Source organism: Eptatretus burgeri, chromosome 15 (assembly GCF_056783735.1).
Source record: "Eptatretus burgeri isolate ZD-2024b chromosome 15, Ebu_testis_v1, whole genome shotgun sequence".
Taxonomy (NCBI): Eukaryota; Metazoa; Chordata; class Myxini; order Myxiniformes; family Myxinidae; genus Eptatretus; species Eptatretus burgeri.
The window spans coordinates 40,846,364-40,869,413 of NC_140975.1; the positions used below are offsets into that span (position 1 = coordinate 40,846,364).

Genomic DNA, 23,050 nt, shown 5'->3' on the forward strand with positions numbered 1-23,050 from the left:
GGTACCGGTGGAGGGGCACTGCATCAGCGACACAGTCGCGCTTCAAGAAATGATAGCCACCCGGGCAGCTAAGCTGCCATACGACCAAAATATCACGATATCCAAATGCACGTCAATGTAAATGTCTCCAAGGTAAAGCATTTCTCTTCAGCTGCTCATACTTGGGGGAGATGAGGTGTTCAAACTTGTGAATCCTGAGAAATTCACGCCAACGCTCCTGTTGCTCTGTTCAAGAGTCTCTCTGGTTTTGCCCCACGATCGAGTGTGATATCACGTGATCAATATCCATTTCTCTCGAATCTAATCGCCTGGGATTCAAAGCGACGAATGGCATCGATTTATCAGCAGCTTTGTTTTGGGGGCTCAAATGCAAGCGAGGCCCGGTCACGGTTCCTCCTCCTACATGCGATGCCAATTTGTGTCGCCACACGCGGAATCAATTTGCACACAAGTCCCGGCTCATGCAGAATTTAAAACAATGGAAGCCGAGTTCCGAGACCGACTGACCTCCGTGTCTTTGCAGTGTGGCAGTGGGCCTGGGTTTCCATGGGAATAGCGAGGTGAACGAGGGGGTAGCGAGATTCGGTCACTCACTGGGGAATGTGAACATCACTGCAAATGCCGCACACTTAACGGTGAGCATGACATTTTGAATATTACACGAGGGTAGTTTGTCATTCTTTGTGCGACTTGGCCTCGTGCTTGGTTGATGGTCAAATATGATGCTTCCTTTTGTTTCAGGCAACTAACTTTTTGACAGGTTTGTGCTTTACGATCATCAGGGTTCAAGTTGGAGCTTAACATTGAAGTTGCGGACGTATTGCTTCGCTAACTAAACTCTCAACTCCATCTGCCTTGAATGCGATTGATTTTGAAATCCAAATCCTGAATCCGTCCTGAAAAAAAAAATCACTCGAACACCCCTAACCGTAACTCCTGCTCGAAGGTGGAGGAAATGCGCCAAGGACTCAAGAACTCTGTCAGGCCTGCGCTGTTGAGACTACAAGAGGTGCTGGCAGCGGAGGAAGGAAACGCAGTCGAGCAATGGTTGGTCAGTGCATCAGTCAGGACCCGCCGTTTGGAGGGATGTCTCGTGCCACTCGTTGATCCCATGGACTGCTCATCGCCGCCGACTCTCATGACTCGAGCACGAGTGGTGCAGAGTGCAGAGAGGCAACGGTGAATGCTGGCGAATTGTCGAGCGACATGTGTATGAATAGGAAGAGTAAAGGTGGAAACGGATGGTATGGGGGAAGAAGGCAAACTTAATTCTTCCTGTTTTTTTTTTTTTTTTTTTGGTGCAGGTGGCTGGGTTATCTGGTGGTACTCATCGCTGAGTTCCTGCTCTGCTTTTTATGTCTGCTCAGCTTTTCTTCACACCAAGGCTACCTGCTCTTCATGTAACTGTGCACCAAATGCAAGCTCCGATTAAACCTTAGTCTGTGCTTGCTTCACATAGTTTACCTGGAATCTTTCCCTGTATGTGTTCCCGACAGAACGATGACTTCCTGCTCACTTTTCCTACTCCTCAGCTGGTTAAGTCTGGCTTTTAATCTTACACTTACCGTGGTGAGGTGCTTGTTCGTTGATTCATTTATTTAAGGTCGAGAAAATCCCCAAGTTTGTCATTGACAGCAAGGACCAGTTATGCAGGGTTGGAATGAAATTCCACTAACATGCAGTCGTAGCATTAACCGAACAATGTCATGATGAGTCGGTCCTTTATTCGGCTTTTCATGACTTGGGGGTTCAGGTTTGGTCCGGAAATGTAAGGACAATTTCCCTGCAACATATTTCGTCATCGTTTTATTCATCCCTTTCCTTATTTAAGTTGTGCAGTACAATGTATGTACTATTGTACTGCCTTGCTCTGAATGGCCAACATTTTGTTATTCTGTTATTACACAGATCTTGAAAGGCTTCCTTCATATCATTGTGTGCAGGCCCTTGGAGATTTTTGCCGGACACCCGAGCAATACATGTTGTACCTCACCCGGCACCATTGCTCGGCTTCCCAGGGTACGTTTGGAGGGGTTGGGAAAGGGAGAACTTATACTTTGAGGAGGGGTGGGGGTGGTTTTGCAGAATCAGTCGGTGCATGACGCTGTTTTGAAAATTGTGATATAGCGAAAAAGGGAAGGTTTTTTTTAATGATGGGGCCCCATAATGCCTTGAGTCAGATTCTTGAGGCCTGATTAATTGATTTCGCTACAAAAATCTGGCTACTGACGACCTTTTACGCAGAGCTCTTGGATTATTTCCTGTTCTGCCCACCGACTACAGCCAACCCCTTCCAGAAGGTAAGAGCCAGTCTTCATTTTGTACGATTTCCCCAAATTCTTGATATCAGATCAATTTTTACCCATAGTTTTATCTGCTCTATTTTATTTTTCCTCAATGCTTTTTTTGAAAGTCCTTTTTGTGAGGTGACACGTACCCTTGTCCAAAAATGTAAAACAGTTCTCTAGATTCCAGAACACGAAACCTCCAGACGTAGTGCTTTATCTGTACAATGCCAAAGTGGCAGCTGTTTTGGATTTTAAATGCGATGATTTTTGAGCCTGGTGTTAAGACCTTTGTGTCGAGTCAGGTTGGGCCGTGGTTTCCCCACGAGGGTTTTCTGGGTGAGCAGACCCCGCGTTAATTTGATCTCAACTCTTTCTACAGTCACCCCCAAATGAATTGGTTTCCCATCTAAATGTCATCTCGTGATTTGTTCATTGGATATGCAGTAGCAAATGAGATTATTGCATATGGGGAATAAAAACCAAACTTTAATAACAACACTAATCATGCATGCACTTTTTTTTTGGCCAACTTCATAAGTAAGTTTTAATCCTTAAAAGAATATTCCTCTTTTTTTTTTTCATCACGAATATAATAAAATCTACACCCCAATATCCCTTTATCGCCAAACCCCTCACAAATCTACCAGGACTTGGTGCTTTGCCATCACCTTCTGAGCTACACCCAGAATGCGATGATCCACCTGCCACCTATCAGGCTGACTGCCCCCAAGGTAGAGCAATGCAGGTCAACATCCATTACGGGCAAGAAATCTGGCTCTTCTTGTCCAATATGAAGCCTTCAGGCCATTATCGTTTATTTTCCTCTCCGTCATTTTTCTGCTGCGACGTGAACAGATGGAGGTTTTCAGCATACAGGTCGAGCTCAACGCCACGGAGAGGCAGCTGCACGATCTCACCGCACTCCTGTCTTGCCGAGGCCTCCGCAAGGTAAACGGGGGACTTGCGGCACTGAACAGAGAATGGCCTTAGAGTCCTGATCAGGTCATTCTCACATTTCTGGCATGTGGCTGGTGAAACTTTTAACACTTGCTTCATCTTCTACAGCAAAAGCACACCAACTTTTTTGTGGTGGGATGTTATTCAGCTTGGCCTAGCTCTTTGTGCTTTCAAGGATTTGCTGATTAAATCCCATACGTCGCTGGATGGCAGTAGCAGCTGTGCCTGGCTCAAAGCCCATTTTCTGAAACCCTGGCTGAATTTTTTTTTTAACATTCCCATGTCTTTGTGAACCACAAACATTCCTGTTTGATCCCAAACTGCATTGGCCAGCTTGTGTATAACTCCAGCAGCTGTTAAATGATTCTCTTTTTTTTTTTTTTGGGCTAAATTAATCCTCCTCTGGCCATCGGGCGATTTCCACCTGGGCATCAGAGCGTCAGGTCTCCACTGCTTCACATTAGTTTTTTTGCCACATCACAATTGCCTTGTTTGCACTCGGAATGCTTTATCCGGTATCGTAGAGCCACCGGCTCAATTATTTCATTCTTATGTATATATTTGGCAAGTCAATGGAATATAAACGGGCTTTTCTCGAGAAAATTTGAACCTCAGCTTCTACTGCGGTCACAAATGCACTTGTTGATGAACCCAGAACCCCCTACTTAAGAGTTCTTACTGGTTTGTGTTCACAAATTACATTTAGCGAGAGTGGTCTCAAATAAGACCAAGTTGCTTTATGATGAATTTCCCGAATAATAATAGGCAAAAAGGTTTGACAGGATGGTGCAGAGGTGGCACGCTTGTCTTTGAGCTGTTTAGTCTGGTTTTAATTCTCGACTCGATGACAAACGACCACACTGGTACATCACAGGCAGGGTGTTGCATCATTGAGTGTGCCATTCTTCAGATGGACGTTCAGCCGGGAACCAATCTGCCAGAAATAAGCCGGTGAATGTTCAAGACACCTATGATATTTTTTTGCAAAGAGTAGGTGATTCTTGTCAGCACCAAATTCTAAATTCCTACCTGGAAGTGCAGCAGCATCGACTGCATCAGTGGCACTGCTGAATCTCAGCAACCAGCAGGCCAAACCTGCAATTTAATCCCAGTCCAATCAGCATTTGCGAGATATTAAAAAATATATATATATATATTTCAGTAAAACCTCTCGAAAACTAAACTCTGAGATTGAAAAATTTGGACGGTTGATTTGGTTTAATGGCTTTTGCATATTCCAAGCGAAAGATGTAATTAGGAAGGCGGTTCCTGGATGTTGAATAACTTACTGCTGTGCTTCCTGTTAGTGAGTGGGTTGCTTTGCTGGTAGCAACACCTTCTGATTATGCTCCAGACACTCTAAATGCCCCGATTAACCTTGTTTACCACATTTGATAACGGTGTGGAGTGTTTTTTTTTGAGATTAACAGATGCCATCATTCTTTGAGCAATTTCAATTTGCAATGCTGTGTGTGAAACCTCCGGCAGGACTACGTGCAAGCCATTCGCTCGGTGTGTGAAGGGTGTGGAAAGGGCCTACTGTTCCAGATAATCTTCTCGGTCCTCTCCATTATTATCCTCAATGTGCTCATTTGGGGAGGAACTCATACCTGGTCATGGGTCATTTCCAGGTGTGTTTACAATCCTCCGTTTCCCTTTCATTGGCAGCATTTTAGTGTCCATCCCAAGTTGCCTCGAGGGCATATATGATACCATGTTAAAATTGTGGTCTGATATGACACACAAACACGTGGGACAGGTAGATTACCTTTTCCTCAAGGCATTCCAACAATATGACAATGAGATGGTAATTTTGCTAAATTGCTTCGTTTACAGAGACTTGGAATCCACATACTTACTACTGCTGCCTTCAGCCAGACCTCATCACATCCTCACCCCTAGGCTACCATTCCCACAACCTTGGTGTTTTCATCCTCGCCTGTGTGTGTTAAAGCTTCAGTACAGAGAAAGTATATGTTTATTTTGATATATTATAAAAACAAATCCTTATTTCTTTTCTTAGGAACACATTTCTGTCCAAAAAAACCTGTTGGCCAGATGAAGTCATCCACGACGCACCTGCTCCTCGACAGACCTCAGCACATCATCTTGCCGAACTCCAATCTGACTATGCGATCCCTACACCACCTTGTCAAGAGTAAGTCTGTGTTTGATGATGTCATCAGTTTGTTCTGGCCTCATGTAAGACCAGCATATTACACATTAAATTACAAGATTTGTACCACTCGAACAACAAGTTGAAAATAAATATCCAGTATTGGTTGTAGGGGAGTTGGCAGGATGGCTGAGAGTTACGCACACTCGCCTCTAAGTTGTCTAGCCTGGGTTCCAATCCCAACTCAGCTATAAACTGTCATCCTGGTGTTTCACAGGCAGGGCGATTCATCATTGTGTGTGCCGTCCCTCGGATGAACATTAAACTTGGCGTCCCATCTACTGACATTGCCGGTGTGCCTTCGAGACCACCACCCTTAACGTTGCCGGTAGAGGTCTTGAAACTCACCAGAGGGTGGAGAAGAATTTTGTCTCAAGGGACACTGGATACCATTGACCAGAGTTGCAGTGCCAGGCTTAATGGCGGAGCTGAGCTGTTCAGCGAGTTGAGGCGTAAAACTAGACATGCGCCGAGGGCAGACAAGGAGGCCGATGTGCGAGCAGTCTGTGCGGGAGTGGAGCATCACCTGTGGTCAGGTGATTCTCGTCCTGCTTACAGGGGAATTTGTGCATTGCGTTCCTCCAAGCCCGTCCCTCTGTGTACTGCAGTTAGAGCAGAGGGTGGTGGGCTCTTGACAGAGGAGTCCGAATTGAAGGCCCGCTGGGCTGGTTACTTTGAGCTGGATGTACCAGGCTGATCCCCCAGCTGTTGAGTTGGATGTCAGGGGTGTGACTATCCCTATTGCTGACCCTCCAATCAAGAGGCTGCGGAAACATGAAACAGGCTGCGGTGAACCGGTTGAAATGGGGGCATCCATGCTGAACTTCTCAAGGCTGGTGGAAATGCTGTACTTGTGTTGTCGCATGCAGTTTCGTGCTTTGCCTGGAACACAGGCATCATCCCAACTGATTGGAAGAGGGGGCTTGTTGTCTCCCCTCGGGAAAGAGAAGGGTGATCACCAGGACAGCAGCAATGACCGAGGTGTGATGCTGCTCTCACTGCTGGGCAAGGTCTTTGCTTGAATAATTATTGATGGGGTTCGCCAGCATCTGCTTGAGCACCAGCACCAGCACCCAGAGCAATCAGGCTTTACACCAAAGGAGGTCAACGATTGTTCGTATTCTTGCTATTTGGGACCTCACTGAACGCAGACGAGAGTTTTTTCAGGGGCTGCTTGCAGCCTATGTTGATCTCTGTAAAGCGTTTGATTCGGTGAATCGGGATGCCCTCTGGAGGATTCTTGGTCTCCATGGGGTGCCATCAAAACTGATCGATCTGATATCTGAACTAAACTCTGGAACTGAAAGTGCTGTGAGATGTGGTGGTACCATCTCTGACTTATTTCCAGTTGTCACTGGAGTTCGTCAGGGGTGTGTACTGGCCCTTACACTTTCCAGCACTTGTATGGATTGGATTCTGGGGAGGATGTCAGAGATATCAAGTTGCGGTGCATCGTTTGGGAATCTCAACATCTCTGACTTTGATTTCGCAGACGATGCAGTCATCTTTGCGGAGCTCTGGATATCCTTTTGGGGGCCCTTATGGTGCTGAATGAGGAGTCAGAGCCACTGGAATTAATGGTTTCCTGGGTCAAAACTAAGATCCAGGCTTTTAATGACATCTTGGATGCTGCTAAGTTGTCTGTTTCTGTTTGTAGCGAGGATGTTGATGTCATGGAGAGATTCACTTACCTTTACAGTTATATTCATGTATCTGCTTGCTGTGAGCCAGAGGTCAAGAGTTGTCTGAGTCAGGCGAGTCATGGATTCACTGGATCATAGGGTGTGGCGCTGCCGGTACCTGTGCAGGAGGACGGAAGTCCAAGTCTTCAGATCCTTGGTGCTTCCAGTCTTGCTCTACGGATGTGAGACTTGGACTCTGACCAGGGATCTGAGAGGGAGACTTGATTCCTTTGGTACCAGGTGTCTTCGGAGAATCCTTGGCTATTGCTGTTCGGACTTTGTTTCCAATGAGCGCTTCCTGAGAGATTTGTTACCTTCATATTCTGTAAGTATCAGCTGCAGCTGTATGGACATGTGGCTCGTTTTCCTGATGCTGATCCTGCTCACCAGATTCTCTCAGCGAGGGAGTCTCGTGAGTGGAAGAGGCAAATGGACCGACTACGTGCCTTGTGGTTGCAGCCGGTTAATCAGCATCTCTAGGAGACGGGGGATGGGCCAGGCATCTGCCGAGGGGATGGCCAGACGGAGGCTCCTGGATTACCGGCGGAAAGTGGATGCAGCGACGCGCTGCTCCGGCACTTGCTCCCAAACCTGACCTGACCTGACATTAGTTGGTGGATGTTAAAGTTCCCACGGCGTTCTTCGTGGAGACTGGGTGAGCAATTGCCGGCACCCTGGCCAAATTCCTTCCCTGGTTGCTGGGAAGCCAATGGCAAACTACCCAGCATAACCCTTTCCAAAAAACTGCTTCGGTCGCACCAATTCGCCCTCGTTGGTTGTAGTAATAGTGTGTCACAAATTGAACATTATCCATTCATTTTCCTGCAGTCATCATGCCCAACAAGCATCATCAACTGTTTTTGGTAATCGCCAGTCATTATTATTATTATTGGTATTTTTCACAAATAAATTGCCTCCAATTCGCAATTAATTATCCCGCACGCACGAAGCAAAAAGTGGGGTCAAGCAATTAATTGTTTCACCTTTTCTGTCTGTCCACAAACATTAATTTATGATCAAGGAACAACTTTATTTCAATTTGACGAATCAGAACATGAATCGGAAAACGAACTTGTCGTTCAGCAGTACTTTGGCCCTGAGTTTGTCCCGATCGTGCAGAGAGGAGTGAGATGATTTTTTTTTTCGTCTGTCTGCCTGTCAGTAAAACAAAAATTGATGAAATTAAAGGACACAAACAACATGCACGAAGAACTAATGTAACGTGTTAAATAAGGTGGTGCAAAAGATGTTGCATAAACTGCAGTAAACTTTCAAAAAAAATTTATACGACCTTTAAAATCTTTGCTTTATTCCAATTGAATTATATACTTGAACACTGTAGAACACAAATCACCTTTTTGGCACTTCCAAAACACTTCCGTTCAACAGTACTTGGAAAAATACTACAGCATTTTACATCATCTCAATCAATCAAATTTGCTGCTCGCAGATCCCACCCATGCCCATGTTTCTCTAGACTGCACGAGGTAAGGTGTTCTATTAATTCTCCATTTATTTATTTTAAAAGAAAAGTTTTTTTTTTCTGTTTCTCATCCTCTGCTCCCACCCTCCTCACCCATACTCCTCTTTTGCCTTGCTGCCAAAGCGAATGAAACCTTTGTTTTGCGCATATTTTAACTCAATCGCAACATTTCTAAATCCATCTTTAATGAGAAGATACAGAAAGTGAATGGTGCAGCCATTGAACATTTAATGTTCAAACCTTCACTTGAAATACATACTGGCTTGAGGGTTAGGTGGTGGGGGGGGGGGAAGAAAACAAACAATTTCATAAACTAGTTACATTTGCAGTCATGAACCATTTATGAAAACTGGATAAGCTTTGATCATGCATAAGTCATTGTACAACTTTTTCTTGCAGAACAAGTACCAATGGTTTTATTTACAAGGAATTAAGGCACAGGAGGAGGCAATTTGGCCCATCATGCCTGCACCACACCAATACCAGATTTAATCAATCCGTCGATACCCCTTCCCTTCGTGTGCAGCCTTTTGGCTGCTACACTGGTACTCATTTCGCCGACCTCGTAAGGTTGACAGGCTGAGTCAACCCCCTGATGTTAATTCAGCGGAAAAAAGAGCTTGAACTCAGGATCCTTGGATCCCAACCCACCACCCGAAGCACTAAGCCAACACCAAGTTAAACATGGTATTGGCTTTCTTCATACAATTTCTTCATAAGAAAACTGCACTTACTTCATCTTTCCTTCTGAGGGGTTATTTGTTATGAATCCAGATTACTCGAGTGTCATGGACATTATAGCGGGTCATTAAATGGCCATCTTGTAGGTTCGAATTAAAATTAATACATTTGCTGCCCAAATACTTTCTGCACAGATCTATGCCTGCTTTCCCACGAGTCACAGAAATGGAAGGCAGCAGTGGGATTCCACAGTGGTACCTTGGGGCCAGTGGGGATTCGGCCTCGGTTAGGATCGGCCAGGAGACGCCAGGCGAAAGCTTCAGCACGTACGACACTGATTACGTGTGAGGGATGGGATTGTTGTCGCTATACCATGCTGGTTTGCGCTGCAAGTAAAAATAATTTTTGAACGTATTATGTGCTCAACTCAGAACAGAAATATCTGATGTTTGTGGAAATCACTGATCTAATTATCCAGTTTTGGATTTGCACCAAAAGTTTAATATCAACCAATTAATTTATTTGCAGGAACCAGAATATATTGTTTGCGGATAATCCAAGATATGAGAACTTTGTGATGATGGGAAGGAGCTCACCACTACCCACGGTAACCACAACATGCACAACCACCACATGCATCCCTGTTGACCACAGTGACTGAGTAATAAATAATTTCACTCCTTAATTGCTTCGTTGGATTTTTCCAGAAGAGCTCGTCTGGGTGCATCTTTATAAGCTTCCAAAAGTTTTTGTGCTCTTTCATGTCATTAGTTCTCGAAAGATGGATTGTTATTAGTTCATAGAAAAACAGTTGGAAATGGATGGAAATATGGAAATTAACTGGAGAGTTCATGGAACTCTTCACCCCATGCAGTGTTTAAGTATATACTTCAATTGAAATAAAATAATGATTTTATAAGTCGTTTAAAAAAATTCCAGAACTTTAGCACCGTTGCAGCAGTCAAACACCACCCAATTTAACATGTACAAGGACTGTCAGACCCTGCTATTTACTAGCGGGGGGATATGTTCCTGAAAAATGCCGTAAATGTTGAAATCTGCGAATGTCGGGGCATTGTTTAAATAAAAAAAATTCCATCGTTTAAGCTCCTGGAAGAGCGATTATTACACAGAACAAATCAGAACACAACATAAAGGGAACAGCAGGGCGGAGGGAGAAACTAGTCAGAGACTGACAAACAAGAGATACAGGTAACGATGAGGGGTAAGGGAAAACAAAGGGTGGACAATATGGATACATCAACAAAATTGTGTTTGACCAGTTTGTGATTTTGTCAAGGTCTGAGGAGAGGGAAGAGGCTGCTGCCGGTCTGTCAGATTGAGAGACGTCATGGCAGAGAGTGGAGTCATCAAAGACATAAAGATGATTTTCTGGAGATTTTCCAAAGGATTACTTTATTTTTAATCTGGAGTCAGTGAGATCATTAATGAAGATTATGAATAATATGGGACCCAGAACACTGCCGTGGGGTTCTCCAGCCTTAACAGAGGGAGACAGAGGAGATGAAAGGGTTCCGTTGAGAGCCACACGTCGTCTTCGAGAGTGGAGGCAGTCAGTAGGCCTTGGATTCCATTGGCAGACAGTTTGGAGAGCAAGGCAGGATGCCAGACTATCAAAAGCTCGAAATATGTCCAGAGAGACAGCCCTGATCTCATGTCTGATATTGAGGGCCTCCACCATTGCTGGGTGAGTAGAAGCGACATGTCAAAGGTGGAGTGACCAGGTCTTCATCTGAATTGATGATCTGAGATGAAGCTGTTGGAGAAAAGGAATGATTTTATGTCAACTGCAATGATGGATTCCATGACCTTGATGATGATTGGAAGTACAGGAAGCTCATTGGGCTGTAGTAAGGAGATCCGTTTTTGCACCTTTTTAGCTCACCTGGAACGGAGTTCTCTGGAGCTTTTGGAATTGCGCAACATCCGTCTGTCCATTAACAAACTTTTGCAACTTCTTTTCTGAAACTACACACACGATTTTGATGAAATTTCACCACAACGTTCATCACCTGGTATATACCGAAGTTTGTTTATGGCATTAAAAAAATCGGTCCCTGAGGAGGTCTAATGTGGGTTACCCCCCAATATTGGTATTTGCTTTCTTCTCAGAAACTACAGTTTTAATGAAATTTGACCTCAACCTTCATCACCTGTGGTGTACCAAAGTTTGTTCACAGCTTTTGAAAAGGCAGGGTCTAAGGGGTTTTACCGGAGGGGGGGGGGTTGCCCCCCAAAATAGGTATTTTTTCTCTTCTCAGAAATTACACACACAATTTTGATGAAACTTAACTACAATGTTCATCACCTGTGATGTACCAAAGTTTTTCATGGCATTAAAAAAACAAAACAAATGCAAAAGGTATTTACTTTCTTCTCCATTCAATATTTTGTGGGTTATCCTCGCCTACCAGTGGTTCTGTGGTTTTCTTATCCAGCCGCTACCAGGTAAGCACCCAGGGGTATTGCCAATACTTTTTAGCTCGCCTGTTCAAAGAACAGAGAGCTATAGCGATACCCCCGGCGTGAGCGTGAGCGTGAGCGTCAGCATCAGCATGAGCGTGAAAATGTTAAAGTTTTTGGTGCAAGTTATTTCCTTTCTAATGTTTTTCTCTACCACAATATTTTTTACTGATTACAATACACAAATACATATATTGCTTTAAAATTATTTGGATCAAACTTCACTGCAATGCTTTATTGGATTCGCAATATATGCAAGATATCCCTTATTGGCAGGTTTTGTGTGTGTGTGTGCGTGTGTGCGTGCGCACGCGCCGTGAGGCTCCACAGCACAAACCGGCAAACCGATAATTTATTTATTTACCGAAAACGATTCCCCACCCACACACCACCTCCAATTATTTATTTATTTACCAAAAACTATTCCACGACCCACACACCGCCTCCAATTATTTATTTATTTACCATTTCGGATTCTCCTCCCGACACACCACCGCCAATTATTACATTGCCAAAACGAAGTTTTGCAAGATATGTTAGTCAGCTTGTATTTTTTTTGTTTGTTTATCTGTAATCACGTACAAAAAATTCTGCAGAGCACAGTTATCATTGGAAATTTTTGTAACTTCACATATCAGAGGCCTATAGAGGTCCCTTTCAGTACACATAATTTTGAAGGTCAAGGTCAAAGGTCAAGGTCACTTTGTCGCAAATCAGGGGAGTCGACGAAACCCTTATTTTTTGAGTAATTTTGATCGGATCGTCTTCAAACTTCATGGGAATATAGTTCATGGTCTGGCGCTCAGCTGATTAATTTTTGGTGGCGATTGGCCTTGACCTTCATGGTGAGCGCCTAAGGTCAAACATATTTGACCCCAAGGTCAAATTTTCAAGTTTTAGGAACCATATCGTGTATTACCTCAAATTGAACACCTCGATGAGTGCTTTCTAGATACGTCAAGCTTGAGACATTATGACGTCATTTGGTGACAATATGAGGCAAACGCATATTTTTCATGGTTACGCTGTAGAACGATTCTCATCGGAATCTCTCGTAGGCAGATATTCCTCAAGGAGTCACACCTGGTGGATAGCAGCTCTGTTCACCTCAGTGTGACCTTAAAGAAGTCACACGTGGTCACCTTTTGGCAAGATACGGGTCACCCTGCGGGTGACATTAGTTTATTTATTTACCGAAAACGATTCCACGATCCACACACCACCTTTAATTATTTATTTATTTATTCACCGAAAACGATTCCACCACCCACACACCACCTCCAATTATTTATTTATTTTCCATTTCGGATTCTCCTCCCAACACACCACCTCCAATTATTTATTTACCGAAAACGATTCCACGACCACACCACCTTATTTATTTATTTACCGTAAACGATTCCACGACCCAAACACCACCTTTAATTATTTATTTATTTGCCGAAAACGATTCCACGACCCACACACTACCTCCAATTATTTATTTATTTACCGTAAACAATTCCACTACCCACACACTACATCCAATTATTTATTTATTTACCGTAAACGATTCCACGATCCACACACCACCTTTAATTATTTATTTATTTATTTGCCGAAAACGATTCCACGACCCACACACTACCTCCAATTATTTATTTATTTACCGTAAACAATTCCGCGACCCACACTCCACCTCAAATTATTTATTTATTTTCCGTAAACGATTCCACGATCCACACACCACCTCCAATTATTTATTATGTAAAGTGGGAGTGGTGTAGGAAAGTGGGCGTGGCTTATGCAAAGTGGGTGTGGTGTATGAAAATATTGTGTGGCTCAGGAGGTGTGGTCAAACAAGAGCATTGAGAGAAGTTTATCTGGTTTTCCGTGTGTGTGTGCGTGTGTGTGTCTGCAACGCGAGGCTCCACAGCACAAACCAGCAAACTGATAATTTATTTATTTACCGAAAACGATTCCCCACCCACACACCACCTCCAATTATTTATTTATTTACCGAAAACGATTCCATGACACACACACCACCTTATTTATTTATCGTAAACGATTCCACGACCCACACACCACATCCAATTAATTATTTATTTACCGTAAACGATTCCACGATCCACACACCACCTTTAATTATTTATTTTCCGTAAACGATTCCACCACCCACACCACCTCCAATAATTTATTTATTTACCATTTCGGATTCTCCTCCCGACACACCACCTCCAATTATTTATTTATTTCCCGAAAACGATTCCACGACCCACACACCACTTTTAATTATTTATTTACCGAAAACAATTCCCCACCCACACACCACCTCCAATTATTGATTTCCCGAAAAGGATTCCACGACCCACACACCACCTTTAATTATTTATTTACCGAAAACGATTCCCCACCCACACACCACCTCCAATTATTTATTTATTTACCAAAAACGATTCCACGACCCACACACCACCTCCAATTATTGGATTCGCGAGATATCCCTTATTGTTGGGTTTTCCGTGTGTGTGTGTGTGTGTGTGTGTGTGTGTGTGTGTGTGTGTGTGTGTGTGTGTGTGTGTGTGTGTGTGTGTGTGTGTGTGTCTGCAACACGAGGCTCCACAGCACAAACCAGTGAACCGATTTCGATGAAATTTGCCAACATGTGCAATATGTGTTGGCAATGTGCTCGTTTGAATTTCGTTGCCTAGCAACCACCCATTGCTGTGCAGCGGCCAAAAAACTGCGTACAGTATTTTCAATACTTGTCCTTCAGTTTTGAATGTAGAGAATCGAGACTTCAGAAATTAAGCACTTCGAGATATTTAGAAAATTTTACTTTAGCCGATTTTTGATTGAGGTTTTATTTTTCAAATGGTAGTCCTTCAAAAATCGGGTGTCTATTCAGTCATTTTTTTATGAGGGGCTTAGGAAAGTGAGCAGAGCTTAGGGAAAGTGGACGTGGTTGATGAAAAGTGGGCGTGGCTTTTGAAAATATTGTGCGGCTCAGGAGGTGTGGTCAAACAAGAGCATTGAGAGAAGTTTATAGGGGTGTGTGTGTGTGTGTGTGTGTGTGTGTGTGTGTGTGTGTGTGTGTGTGTGTGTGTGTGTGTGTGTGTGTGTGTGTGTGTGTGTGTGTGTGTGTGTCTGCAACGCGAGGCTCCACAGCACAAACCAACAAACCGATTATTTTTCAAATGGTAGTCCTTCAAAAATAGGGTGTCTATTTACCGTCATTTTTTTATGAGGAGTGCCAGTTGGCAAAATACACAATAGGAAAAATCTTGCCAGGCAGAGGAACAATTGTATGTGAACCAATACGTCTTGGCAATGAATCTTCGTCGGTGGATCGGTCAGAATGAAAAGCATTGTATCCAGCGCTTCGATCCTAGCGAATCCCTCGTCGCCTACCGGCTTGTAAAAAATATTATTAGACGTCTTTTAAAAATGATAAATGTATTAACAGGCGAGCATTGGGTGGCTTTGACACCAACTCTGGTTAGCTCGCCTGTTCGAAGAACAGAGAGCTATTACGATACCCCCGGCGTCAGCGTGAAAATGTTAAAGTTTTTGGTGCAAGTTATTTTTTCCTTTCTAATGTTTTTATCTACCACTATTTTTTATATGCCCAATATATATATATATATATATATATATATATATATATATATATATATATATATATATATATATATATATATATATATATATATATATATCGGGGCGTATTATGTTATACCGGTCGTCCGTCCGTCCATCCCTGTTCACACTCTAACTCGCAAAGTTTTCAACTTTCACATTTCATATTTGGTACATCGGTACAGACTGTGGAGACGGTGTATCGCGACATACGTTCGTCATCTAAAGTGGCTGCCATGGCAACCAGGATGCTGTTTTCCATCCGTTCCTGTCCGCACTCTAACTCCCAAAGTTTTCAACTTTCACGTTTCATATTTGGTACATAGATACAGACTGTGGAGACTGTCGTGACATACGTTCGTCATCTAAAGTGGTTGCCATGGCAACCAGGATGCTGTTTTCCATGTCGTAGCACAATTCTGTATATACCTTCTTGTTCGGGCGTATATTGTGCTCGCTCACTTGCGCTGTTGTTACTGATTAAAATATACAAATACATATATTGCTTTAAAATTATTTGGATCAGACTTCACTGCAATGCTTTATAAAAAATATTAATTATTAGACGAGCCTTTTAAAAACGATGAATGTATAAACAGGCGAGCATTGGGTGGCTTTGACACCAACTCTGGTAATGTAATGCTGTGATGTTGGCCAATTTCCAATTTCCCAGGTGGATATAGGAGACAAGTTCTGAAGTGTTAAACAAAGATTTAAAAAACGCGAAGCACGAATGTCGAAGCACGTCACACTTTATGACCTGCGAATACATGGGGTCTGCGAATAGCGAGGTCCAACAGAACTGCAAAAATGAAGGTTATTGGAAATGATAAGATGGTGATTTGTATTCTTTTGTGTTCAAGAGTATAATTAAATTTCAATAAAATAAAGATTGTAAAAGTCGTATAAAAAAATTCTGGAATTTACCTCTGTTGACGTAGTGTCTATTACCACACCCTATCTTCTCTAACACATTGCATTAGTTATTTGTGCCTGTTGATTGTGTCCTTTATGACATCCTTAAAAACAGCAAGCTTCCTGTTTGGAATGATTTTCAATTTTGTTTGACTGCCAGACAGGCAGACAGAGTAAACAAATAAAAATAAATAAATTAAATGTCATTCTTGTCTGCGCATGTGCAATTGGGACAGATTCAGAGCCAAAGCACTGTAAAATGATAGGTTTGTTCTCCGATTTGTGTTCAAGATAAAACAAGCTTTCCTTGATCATAAACTGACGTTTACAGACAGAGACAGACATAAACCAATTGCTTAACCCCACTGTTCACTTCATGTGTGTTGGGTAATAAATTATGGGATGGAAAGTTTAATTGCTTAGTTTTTGTTAGTTTATTAGTTTTTGAATTCTTTTGATTTTAGTTTTTTTTTTTAATTCTTCCAAAACTAACAAACCAGACTGAATTTGTCCTGCCTGTTATTGTTTCTCTGTTTTCCCTCGATCAAAATTCCTTCTCCAATAGCAACAAAAGCTAAAGAAGAAGAAAAATTCCATGAAAAATAACCCCCACCCCACAAGTCATTCTTTATCCTTTTCCTCATTACTTCGTCGTTTTTTAATATTTTTTTTATTTTAACTTGCAGACTTCTTCATGATACTTGAAGCTTCGTTTAACCCTGTTCAAGCTCTGATTTCAAAATGACTCCCTCCTGTAGAAATTTTTCAATTTCTCTGTAACCCCCACAAGTTGCCAAATACAGGCACTCCTTGCTATACGCACTGCTGGTTTACGCATTTTCACTGATACGCAATGAATAAAACTAACGAACACTTTTCACTATATGCCAAGTATTTTCGATGATGCACTTTTTTTTTCCGCTGCCGCGTCTATGTTCTATGTCTAAGGAGTAGCATATGTTCTGCAACCGTGAGAACGGAAGGGAAATTATTCCATTGTAAAGCGAAGGGTACGAGTAAAATAATGTACTATTGTATTGCAAATTAACATCCATTAAATGGGTCGGTGCCATTAAACGGATTGTTTTATTTTTAATCTGGACGTTGTACTGTAGAGTACTCCGGGCATCATAATCGAGTGGTATCAAGTAACTTTCGTTGTGAATAATTTTCGTAAAACTTTCCCCAAACCTTACAATACAAATGGAAAACGACTTGTATCGACTCTGTTAAGCACATGTGTTAAGCTCCCCTCCCACAATCTCTTCTCCTATTATTGGTGGGTACACTCCTGCACTTGTTTTTCTTCTATTTTGATGTATTTATGGTGGGTATTCATTTAATTAAACATATTAGTGATGTTCTATTTTGATTTACCGAGTTATGTCTTGTACATTTAATTAGATTAGGTTTGGTTGCCAAAGGTGTCCGAACATCAGCCCTCAGGAACACATCTTCGATTTATAACACGATGTTGATGGGAAAATCTTCTTCCGTATGCACACTACTTTCATGGAACGCATTTAGTTCGAATAGCAAGGAGAGCCATTACTGTTTCATGACCTTTTTCTTTCGTCTTGCACATCTTTTAGGTGGGGGGGGGGAGGGAGGGAGGAAGGAAGGGAGGGATGGGCAAATGAACCCCTGGCCCCCAGCCTAAACATACTTTGAAAAAGCCCATTCTGAATAGAGGAGAGGGTCAAGTGACATTTTAAAATGCTTCTTCATTTACTGTCCTTTACAAACACTGCACATCCTGAGATCCGGAGAGGTTATTCTTAGTCTCATTTTCTGTTCCGTTTCCATAAAGCTTGCTAACCTCCACCCCATGTCCTGTCCTTACGATATTTATTACAGCATGGCTTTCCTTCATGCTTTCAACAACACTTCCCTTCAACTTGGTCGTGATGTCAGTCGAACTGGATTCAGAAGAGAAATCTGGTCTGCAGCAAGTACCCAATTGACATGTTCATCACAAGAATCTCCATTCCTCACTGTTCATTAATTATTCACACAAACCCCTCCTTGCTCTCTGGAATACCTCTCCACGACCAACTAAAGTGAGTCTGCGTGGTGTAAAATCCATCAACTGATGACACTTCATATAATCCCTTTCTTCGAATATGGATTAACTCGTAACTATCCATCCCAACTCTGTTCCTCATCTCCAGTGATTTAAACTTCCATCATGCTAAGTGGCTGGGAGTCGGCTCTTGCATTGCAGCTGAGGCTGTGACTCCGTAGGTCTGACCTAATCTAAACCTTCACAATCTGGACTTCTGCAACTGGTACGTCTTCCCTCTTGGACCTGGCAATGACTAATTTTCCATCCTGTTTCTCCTCTGCCCCTCTTGGCTCCTCTGACTGTTCTTGTCAGCCCAGAATCTCTCTGGATATTGTGAGGGTGTAACCTCAACACCGCATAATATGGCTGTTGGCACAGGCCAACTGGCAGACTGCAATCTGCTCTCTCACAAAAAGATTGGGCAACCTAACTTTCCATCCACAGCATGTGATATTGATTACTGTTGTGGCCAAAAATATTGACACCCTTGCACTTTTTTCAAATAATGCACCATTTCTTCCAGAAAATTGTTTACATTAAAAAATATTTTGGTATCCACATATGTATTTCCTTGGTTTGTAGTGGTTGAACAAAAAACAAAAGTGGTTGCAATGGTTTACAAACAAAAAAAGCTGATAAATTTACTAAATCTTAGCTTCTTCCACATATAAATCCAAAAATGGCCCAGACAAAATTATTGGCACCCTCGAGAAGTTGTTCGAAATAATTAGATTTCAAGCAGTTGATTCTACTTTACTTTGGAATTGAACGCACCTGTGGTGAGTTTGCAGGTGCCTGCAATATAAAAATCACTCATTCAACCAGTTTGAATAGAGAAAATTACCCCTGTGTGTGGGTGACGGTCATCTCTATAATACCACAAGTTCTCAATGTTCAGTTCAGGTAACCGCGAAAAAGTCCAAACTAACAGTTTAGATTGAAATAGTTCACAGAGATACACTAGGATAATACTACTAATGACAGTTAATAAATATGTATTATGCCTGGTGTTGGCTTAATGGTTAAGGTAGTGGGCTTGGGATCCTAGGGTCCTGAGTTCAAATCCCGCTCAGCTGTTGAATTAACACCAGGTGGGGTTGACTCTGCCTGTCATCCTTCCGAGGTCGGCAAAATGAGTGCCAGCATGCTGGTATACTGTGTCGGAGTGGTGACCCGTCCAGGATTGTTCCCAATAGCCAAGGAGACTGCTTCGGCGGCACCAACGCTCTGCACAGAGTATGGTCCTAATGGATGGAAATATGTATTGTTCATTTAGTACCCGGATTAACACATCAGAATCACCAGTAAGTGCAATACGTGATTTTCCGGTCCGTCCACTCTCTGGGGACATTTCACTTCTGGTTGTAGAAAAAAAATGAAAAAATAGGCTTAGCTCTCGGAGATTATGATAATCCTGTAGATTATTCTTCACTGATTATAATGCAACTTTCAGAATGAAAATTAGTCAAGTATTTATAGAGATATTGAGGTTTGAAAAATCGTTAGAGCTAGCAAATTCATTAATTCCACAGAAGTTTCGTGACATTGTACAAAGTAACATGTCAGGTATGAAAAAACATTTTGTATGCCAGATTCATTAATTATTAATTCATTAATTATGGAATGTACTCATTGATATATAAATCAGAAAGCCCGAAGTATGTAGCATAATTTATCACTTATCCCCTCATCCGGGATCCGTGGCCTCACCCCACAGCCTGCAGCCCTATGTCCGCCGGTGATTATGTTAGATATCGGCACGATCGAGAGGAGCCTGCGAATGATCCCTGCTGATGCACTGAATTGATGCAATCGTTCGGCCAGAATATTCGTTGTCAAGATGTTGCGTGATTAAATCACCAATGCAGTCACTTGAATTTATACCGCCGACATGATTCTTAACAATCACCTTCGCCCCAGAAACCACAGTCAATCTGAACCACGCTGGCCACTGCTCAGACGCCATGACCGGACTACTGCGCAGTTCAACTACGCAGTTCTATATTTTTGGCCACAACAGTAATCAATATCACGCAGTTTGGTTAAAGATGACTCAGCATTTTGGCACGCGCGCACGAAATTATATTTTGAAAATAAATGCCGACGTTTACATTTCGGGTTTTGAAACTTTTGCACCTTCGGCGGAAAATGTATAAATATAAAAGGCTAAAATGTGTTTTATATTTATATTTCATTTCTCCTTCCTTCCTTCTTTGCGAATCGCATCGGCGTTTTTGGCCATCTTCCAGATCACGTGACGATCAAACGGGAAGGAAATTCAAAAATCTGTCCGGTTAGATACAAGATAATATTTTTTACTATCATAATCAATAAACATTTGCCGAATATCTTGTAGAATGGCAGACGAGATAGGTTTTGAAAATGGCGATTTTTATAACTTACGTGACCTCGTGACCTCGTCCCTGACCTTGAACCCGGACAAAAGTTATCGTTGTGCAACACTCAGACCTCTACCCACATACTAAGTTTCATCAAGATCGGAAATAAAAATTGTGGACGGACGTACGGACATTTGGTCCAGCTTTATTAGGTCATCTCGGTAGAGATGACCTAAAAAGGAGATGATCTGCTGTTTTGTGTCAATGTGTGTACTGCAGTGACATGAAGAAAAGAAAGGAAACCAAACAATTATCTGAGGAAGTCAGACACAAGAATGTAGCCAAGCATGGACAATCTTAAGCTACAAGTTCATCTCCATTGACCTTGATGTTCCTGTGTCCACCATACACAATGTTATCAGGAAGTTTAAGGCCCATGGCACTGTAGCCAACTTCCCTGGACGTGGCTGCAAGAGAAAAACTTGATTGAAGATTACAGCGAAGGATTGTTCGAATGGTGGAAAATGCACCTCGATCAACTGCCAAACAGATTCAAGGTACGACTTTCAACTTGCACCATCCGTCTCCAACTCTATGAAAGGGGTTTCTATGGTAAGAGACCCAGGAGGACTCCTCTGCTGAGAGAGAGACACAGGAAAGCCTGACTGGAGTTTGCCAAAACACACCTGAACAAACCAAAATCTTTCTGGGAGAATGTCCTGTGGACAGTTGAGACCAAATTAGAGCTTTTTGGTGAAGCACGTCATCTCTGTTTACAGAAAACAAAATGAAGCCTTCAAAGAAAAAAACACCTTCCCTACAGTCAAACATGGAGGAGGTTCACTGATGTTTTGGGGTTACTGTCCTGCTTCTGGCACTAGATGCCTTGAATGTGTGCATGGCATCATAAAATCAGGAGATTACCATGGCATTTTGGAGAGCAGTGTTCAACCCATTGTCAGAAAACTGGGTCTCCGTCAGAGGTCATAGGTCTTGCATCAGGACAATGACCCCAAACACACTTCAAAAAGCACCCAGGAATGGTTCACGACAAAACGCTGGACTGTTCTGAAGTGGCCAGCAATGAGTCCAGATCTAAATAACATTGAACACCTGTGGGGAAATCTGAAAACAGCAGTTGGGAGAAAGCACCCTTCAAATCTGGGAGAACTGGAGCAGTTTGCACAACACTGGCCAAACTGCCAGTAGAGGTGGAGGAAGCTCATTCCTGGCTATAGGAAGAGCTTGACTGCAGTTATTTTATCCAAAGGCTGTGTGACCAAATACTAAGTCGGTGTCAATAATTTTGTCAATGCCATTTATTTGTATTTTTTGATTTAAAAGGCTATATTAAGTTCTGAATCAAAAACAAATGTTCTGTAATATTAAACACAAGGAATTGTGGAGACAAAATACTTTGGTCAATTTCAACTTATTTTTGGAGAAAATTATTTATTTTTCATATTAATTTTTATTATTTATTTGCGGAGAGTTATTTGACAAAGGTGCAAGGGTGACTATTTTTGGAGAAAATTATTTATTTATTTATTTTTGTATTAATTTTTATTATTTATTTGAGGAGAGTTATTTGACAAAGGTGCAAAGGTGACAATATTTTTGGCCATGACTGTACGTCTCCGAATACTTCTATAAAAGCGTACTTTCTCTCATGCACGAGTTTATCCTATCCTGCCTGTGGATATCCATTGTATCCCTTTGGCCCTGGCACACCGAATCATGTGACGGGGCTGTTGCAGTCAAACAATTTGCTTTCGCAAGATAAATGCAAACCAGTCTTGGCGTGATGTTTCAAGCCTAGTTAATAAAGCTTTCAACAAGTACGTCCACCCTGAGGGATGCCAGAAGACACCATCTTGTAACTCTCAACCAGTCTTCTTTTTGAAAGTTGTGGCACCTTGTCAAGTTTCTCTGATGTATGTTCTCCCTCCACTTCCTCCCCACCTCAAATTTCATCACCATGGACTCTGCTCAAGGTAAGGAAAAAAATTCACATCAGTGTTTGCCTCCAAGCTTTGTGCTCCGAACCCATCCTACTCCGTCCCCATCTTAATCCCTCATAACTACTGTCCACTTGACTGTTCTTATCATTCTTGAAGGTAGAGCAAGTTCTGTCAAGCCTCGACCATGGTTTATGACCGGCCTATATGGCATCAGTACACATATATTCTCAAATCCTTTTCTGCTGCTCTTGCTTCCAATCTGTCTGCCTCACCCCTCTCTCCCTCTTGATTGTTGAATGAATCCCCCTATTTATTTCTACAACCAACCGCTGGATGTGCTACTCTTCTTGAAAGATACCATGGGATCTGTAACATTCACAACCTGGATTTAGATGTGA

The 23,050-nt window shown here is 42.3% G+C and overlaps 1 protein-coding gene across 12 annotated transcripts in view; it reads left to right on the forward strand.

The window, feature by feature from the left end:
- LOC147012023 (protein tweety homolog 1-like) overlaps nt 1–23,050 on the forward strand; it is an 85,673-nt gene that overhangs the window by 62,079 nt on the left and 544 nt on the right. For 8 of the 12 annotated variants that reach the window (XM_085856585.1, XM_085856588.1, XM_085856584.1 and 5 more), the window contains 12 exons: nt 524–635; nt 947–1,179; nt 1,305–1,400; nt 1,497–1,569; nt 1,944–2,019; nt 2,245–2,300; nt 2,936–3,019; nt 3,144–3,236; nt 4,734–4,876; nt 5,269–5,403; nt 9,462–9,611; nt 9,796–9,874. In XM_085856585.1, the coding sequence (XP_085712711.1) occupies nt 524–635; nt 947–1,179; nt 1,305–1,400; nt 1,497–1,569; nt 1,944–2,019; nt 2,245–2,300; nt 2,936–3,019; nt 3,144–3,236; nt 4,734–4,876; nt 5,269–5,403; nt 9,462–9,611; nt 9,796–9,874 (1,330 nt within the window). The remainder of the gene's footprint in view (nt 1–523; nt 636–946; nt 1,180–1,304; nt 1,401–1,496; nt 1,570–1,943; nt 2,020–2,244; nt 2,301–2,935; nt 3,020–3,143; nt 3,237–4,733; nt 4,877–5,268; nt 5,404–9,461; nt 9,612–9,795; nt 9,875–23,050) is intronic. The other 4 variants (XM_085856586.1, XM_085856587.1, XM_085856589.1 and 1 more) reach the window with 4 other exon arrangements.